Here is a 5,122-nt window from a genome sequence, read left to right on the forward strand (position 1 = left end):
TGATGTTGTAGACAACTTAAGGTGTTGAACAACACTTCATCGGAAGTGTTGCCTTTGTTTCTTCCTGGTTACTATGCTCAATTTGTTTATTAACTCTCACAGGTTCTTGATGGAATATTCAGGGTTTTCCATTTGTAAGTTCATGCCAAATATGAATATAGACATCATATTTCTTCTTTTCCAAATTGGATAAATAATTTCTTTGCCTCATTGTTCTGTCTAGAAAAAGTTGCAGATGAAATAAATGTAGTAAGTATGCAAAAACCATACCTTGTTTCGGATATTAGAGAAAAGGTTTTCGATTTTTAAAAACTAAGTATGCAATTAACTACAGATTTTTCCATATGAGTTTTATTTTATTTTGAGGAAATCTCCTTCTATTCCTAATGTGTTCATCACTTATGTTCTGAAAATCAACTTAGTTTATTTCATTGAATACAATAGGCATAAGTAAGAGCTGAGGTGGAAATGAAGGATTTCTTTTTGATGTGGGGGTTTGTTTTAAAGAAAAAATCTTCAACACATAAGCATACATCTAAATGAGAGTTAAAACATGTTTTCATGTCACATCTGGACCACAGGTTAGAATCACTACTCTCTGATTGGAGGTTCATTTCTGGTAAGAGTTTACAAAGTTTTGAAATACTTATCAATCCTTCCTTGTCACCTTCTAGTCAAGTCTGCTCAGATGACCTGCAAAATGAAACACACCAGGCAGCAGAAGGTGAGTAGCTCTTAGATCCCATTCACTAAAAAAATTAATTACATTAAAATAAAAAATAAGGAATAATCCTGTTAAGTCCCTCACAACTAAGAGGAGAAAGGACACCGAATACTATTCGCTGTCTTCTTCCTGTCATGATCTTTCATAATAGCTGACATGATCTGTAAATCAGATAAAGGTTTTACATCACACACACATTGGAACCTTCCAACAACCCTATGAATCTTTTACTAAATCATTAAAAAGATGAGGAATGTGTGGTATAGGAATGTGAAGTGTTTAGGGAATTGATTTCAAGAAGAAAAAGTCTCCAAGTGCCTGGTGGCTAAATCCTCACCTTGCACAATCCAGGGTCCCATGTGGAAACCAGGTCATTTCCCAGCTGTTCCACTTCCTATCCAGTTCCCTGCTTATGGCCTGGAAAAGCAGTGGAGGATGGCTTCAGGACCCTGCCCCCACATGGGAGACCTTGTGGAGGCTAAAAATTCCACTCTACAGATCAGCTTGCCTCTGGCTGTTGCTGTCACTTGGGGAATGATCTATGGATTGAGGATTTTGTCTCTCCTTCTCACTGGAAATCTTCCTAGGAATATATATTGTTTTGTGTTTGAGCTTTGAAAACATGGTAAAGTGTAACAGCAGTATTACAAAAATTCTTTAACTCACATTAATGAGTATGTAATATCTAAAAAGTATGTATGCAGGGCCTGGCGCATTGGCGCAGTTGTTAAGGTCCTCGCCTTGCACGCCCGGGATCCCATATGGGCGCCGGTTCTATCCCAGCAGCCCCGCTTCCCTTCCAGCTCCCCGCCTGTGGCCCAGGAAAGCAGTTGAGGGCCCAAAGCTTTGGGACCCTGCACCCGCGTGGGAGACCCGGAAGAAGCTCCTGGCTTTGGATCGGCATAGTATCCGGCTGTTGAGCTCACTTGGGGAGTGAATCATCGGACGGAAGATCTTCCTCTCTGTCTCTCCTCTCTGTATATCCGCCTTTCCAATAAAATAAAAAAAATAATAATAATTTAAAAAAAGTATGTATGCAAATTTACAGATGAGGAAGGTTAGCTGTGGAGAAGTAGCTAACAGTACACCTGGATTCAAGGAACTTGATATAGGCATCAGCCCATCCAATCCCGAAATCAAATATTCTCTGAATAAATGCTATCATTTTCAGCTTTTATCACCATCTTTCTTTTTGAACAATCATCTGATTTCACCTCTTCCTCACCTTATTTATGCAAACAAATGTTCTGTTTGTATTTCCTATCTGTGCTTTCCTATATTTTCCCCTTGACTGTCCACAGGTTGATAAGACATACTCTTCTAAAGAAGCCCAATTTACCTGCCTTCACATATATTGTTCTCTAGATTATCTTTCCAAATGTCCGCCCCTTTTCCACTTTCATTTGTGCAGAAGAAGTTGAAAATCATCTGGAGGAAAATAGCCTCAATTGATGTGATCTATCCTCAAATACACAAGAAATACAGATAATGTTTTCCCCTCAGCATTCAAACGCCTCAGATAGTTCCCATGTTTGCTGATACATTAAAGAATGCCATGCACCTGAAAACACTTTGCAATCCCAAAGGATAACTAAACTGAATAATAAGTTTCAAACCAAAACTGTTACTTTGTCATTAAAGGGAAAGCCCAGCAGGCCTTCACATAATGAAATGAGTATGAAGGATACCTCAGGAATAGCAAATTTACTAAACACAACTGGCTCAAAGAAGGGCCGGAAAGCAGTGTTTCATCCTAAAGAATCAAACATCTCAGAAGTGGATTCTACACAAAACTTCGGTAAGAAAAATAATTTCAAGAGTTGTCTCTCCAGGCCCACTAGGAAGCCCAAGGAGGGTGAGGATTGATGAGGATGGTCAAGCTGTGAGAGGTGCAATTGCATGCTTGGGTCACACTCAATGCAAAATGAATAGAGCCTCTAGAAACATGATTACATTTTAGGCTCATTGGGGGCTGATCTAAGAAACAAAATGGGATAAGGTTACTTAGGCTATATGCAAAAACTTTATAGAGAGGAAGTCAGTTTTCCTAGGAGCGAAGTTGCTACTTAATATGCCTGTTTCCCATGGGTTCCAGAATCAACCCTCTCTCTGACTCTACCATATTGTTAATATACAACTTAGTGTTGCTTGTTGATGAGACACATGATTCAAGTCTTACCATCCTTTAGTGAGAACTGGATAAAGCTTTCTGATCTGAGGCTGGATTGCCTGCTCTCAAAGTTACTTAATCAGTGAACATCCCTACCTCTCTCTGCGTTCCACATGCGCTGTTTCTCTCCCCTGATGTGTTGATCTCTATGTGTGTCTTTCTTTGTCTTTTAAATAAAGAGCTGTTCAAATGTCAGGGGAAATGAATGACAACCAGAGATTTTTCATGAAAAAAAAAATTCCATACAGAGTTTCTTGTCTTGAAAGCCCTATATTTTAATAAAACATGAAACACGAAATTACCAATAACTTCACTGACTTAGTTTCTCCATCTCAGAAGTCAGAAGAAAGGATGAGAATGAAAAATTTCAGATGTACAACTTGCAAGAAAGAATGGGACAGACATACAAAGAGTTCAGTGAGACTGAGGATGATGATTACCTGTGTAAGTGACCCTTTGGCACATCCACAAAGAGAAATCCTATAGCTTGAAATCAAATTCCACTTGTACATTTGTCTTTTATCATTCCGTCTACTGGTAACTTTGGTTGCAAAATAGAGGCTGAGTGATGTGCGTAGTTGGCTGCTTCTGTTGCTCTCTATATCCAGTACTGTTTGGTATCCTTTCCCAATCCATTCCATTCTCATCTCCAGATTGTGAGAAGTGTCAGAAGTTCTTCCTGAAAAGCTGTGCTGCTCATGGACCCCCAGTGTTTCTAAAGGACAACCCAGTGGATAAGGGACATCCTAGTCGTGCTCTCCTCAGTGTGCCCACTGGGCTTCGAATTGGTCCATCCAGCATTCCTGAAGCTGGGCTTGGAGTGTTTAATGAAGCATCTGATCTACCACTGGGGTTGCACTTTGGTCCTTTTGAGGGCAAGATCATAGAAGTGGAACAGGAAGCCAATAGTGGGTACAGCTGGCAGGTAAGAAGTACATCCCTTTGCAGTCTGGTGGCTTTCCACCTGCCTGCTGTGAGTTTGGCTCATGTGTCCGGTTCATGTGTCCTTCTACACATTATGGCATGAGTGGAGCCAACATGATTACATCACAGAATCCTTACTGAAGTTTAGCATTGATGAGATCACTGGGCTGTAAAAACAAAGCAGTTCGATCTCAGCTGTGGGCTTCTACTGTAAGGAAACAAATCAGATTAGGTGTGTACTAACACTATGTTATGTCTCAAGATGTGGTTGGACTCATGGAATGTCATGGAACATGATGGTAGTTGAGTTAATAATTCTGCTGAACTATCCCATTTCCAGAACCATATTAACTGATTTTTCTGAAACTCAGATAGCCAAGGGGAGAAACAGTTATGAGTACGTGGATGGAAAGGACACTTCTTTGGCCAACTGGATGAGGTAAGAACCATGGCATTTTACATCTGGAGATGATATTTCTCTCAAAGACAAGATCACTGTCCTTTCTCCTCTACTTTCCTCAGTGACTTTTACATGATATGTTCTTTGATATCTATTTGAATGACCTTCGAATATTATGGCCAGTTTCTAAAAACACATTCTATATAAATACTATTTAGGAATTTGAGGATGACTAGTGAGGAAAGAAGGAAGAAAGCATGCTTGTCAGAACAAATACGGTATCTACACCTTGGACATGGGACTTCATTGATCTCATGAGAGAGATATATGTTTGCAGGGAGAGCTCTTGCAGAGTAGGGATTCAAACAGGATGGAGGCTATCAGAGAACAGATGAGATTCAAGTGTAACAGCACATGGGAACTCAGCATTTATCTCTGCACCAGGTATGTGAACTGTGCTCGGAATGATGAGGAGCAAAATTTGGTGGCCTTCCAATACCACAGACAGATATTTTACCGCACTTGCCAAGTCATGAAACCAGGCTGTGAACTTCTAATATGGTATGGGGATGAGTATGGCCAGAAGCTGGGTATCAAACGAAGCAGTGGAAAGAAAAAGAAGGGAAGAAAAAGGAAGAACTCACAACAGTGAGAGGTAAGTAGCACTGTTTTTTTTTTTTTTTTTTAATAAGTAAAGGAGTCACCTGGGCAATATTTGCCGTTCAGCTCTAAGGAGTCAAATGGAAAGTGGTGGCTGTCAAAGTCCAATTCAAATGTGATTTCAATTTAGCAAAAACAAAGACTTACTTCTCAAAAGAAGGGAAGAGTTATAGAGAGACTCAAGCACAGAGAGAGAGAGAGAGCAGGAGATATCACCAGCTACTGTTTTAAACCAAAGGTTGCA

The 5,122-nt window shown here is 40.0% G+C and overlaps 1 protein-coding gene across 1 annotated transcript; it reads left to right on the forward strand.

Annotated features, from left to right (window-relative positions):
- Positions 1–2,365: 2,365 nt before the first annotated feature.
- On the forward strand, positions 2,366–4,823 carry LOC121148673 (probable histone-lysine N-methyltransferase PRDM7; the record flags this gene model as incomplete). Its single annotated transcript, XM_040968909.1, has 5 exons — positions 2,366–2,522; positions 3,231–3,338; positions 3,548–3,819; positions 4,190–4,257; positions 4,663–4,823. Coding segments are annotated over 5 exons (766 nt in total), but the record flags the coding sequence as incomplete, so codon positions are not given.
- Positions 4,824–5,122: the final 299 nt, after the last annotated feature.

This window comes from Ochotona curzoniae, unplaced genomic scaffold (genome assembly GCF_017591425.1).
Source record: "Ochotona curzoniae isolate NIBS_2020 unplaced genomic scaffold, NIBS_Ocur_1.0 contig_1756, whole genome shotgun sequence".
In the NCBI taxonomy this organism is placed as follows: domain Eukaryota; kingdom Metazoa; phylum Chordata; class Mammalia; order Lagomorpha; family Ochotonidae; genus Ochotona; species Ochotona curzoniae.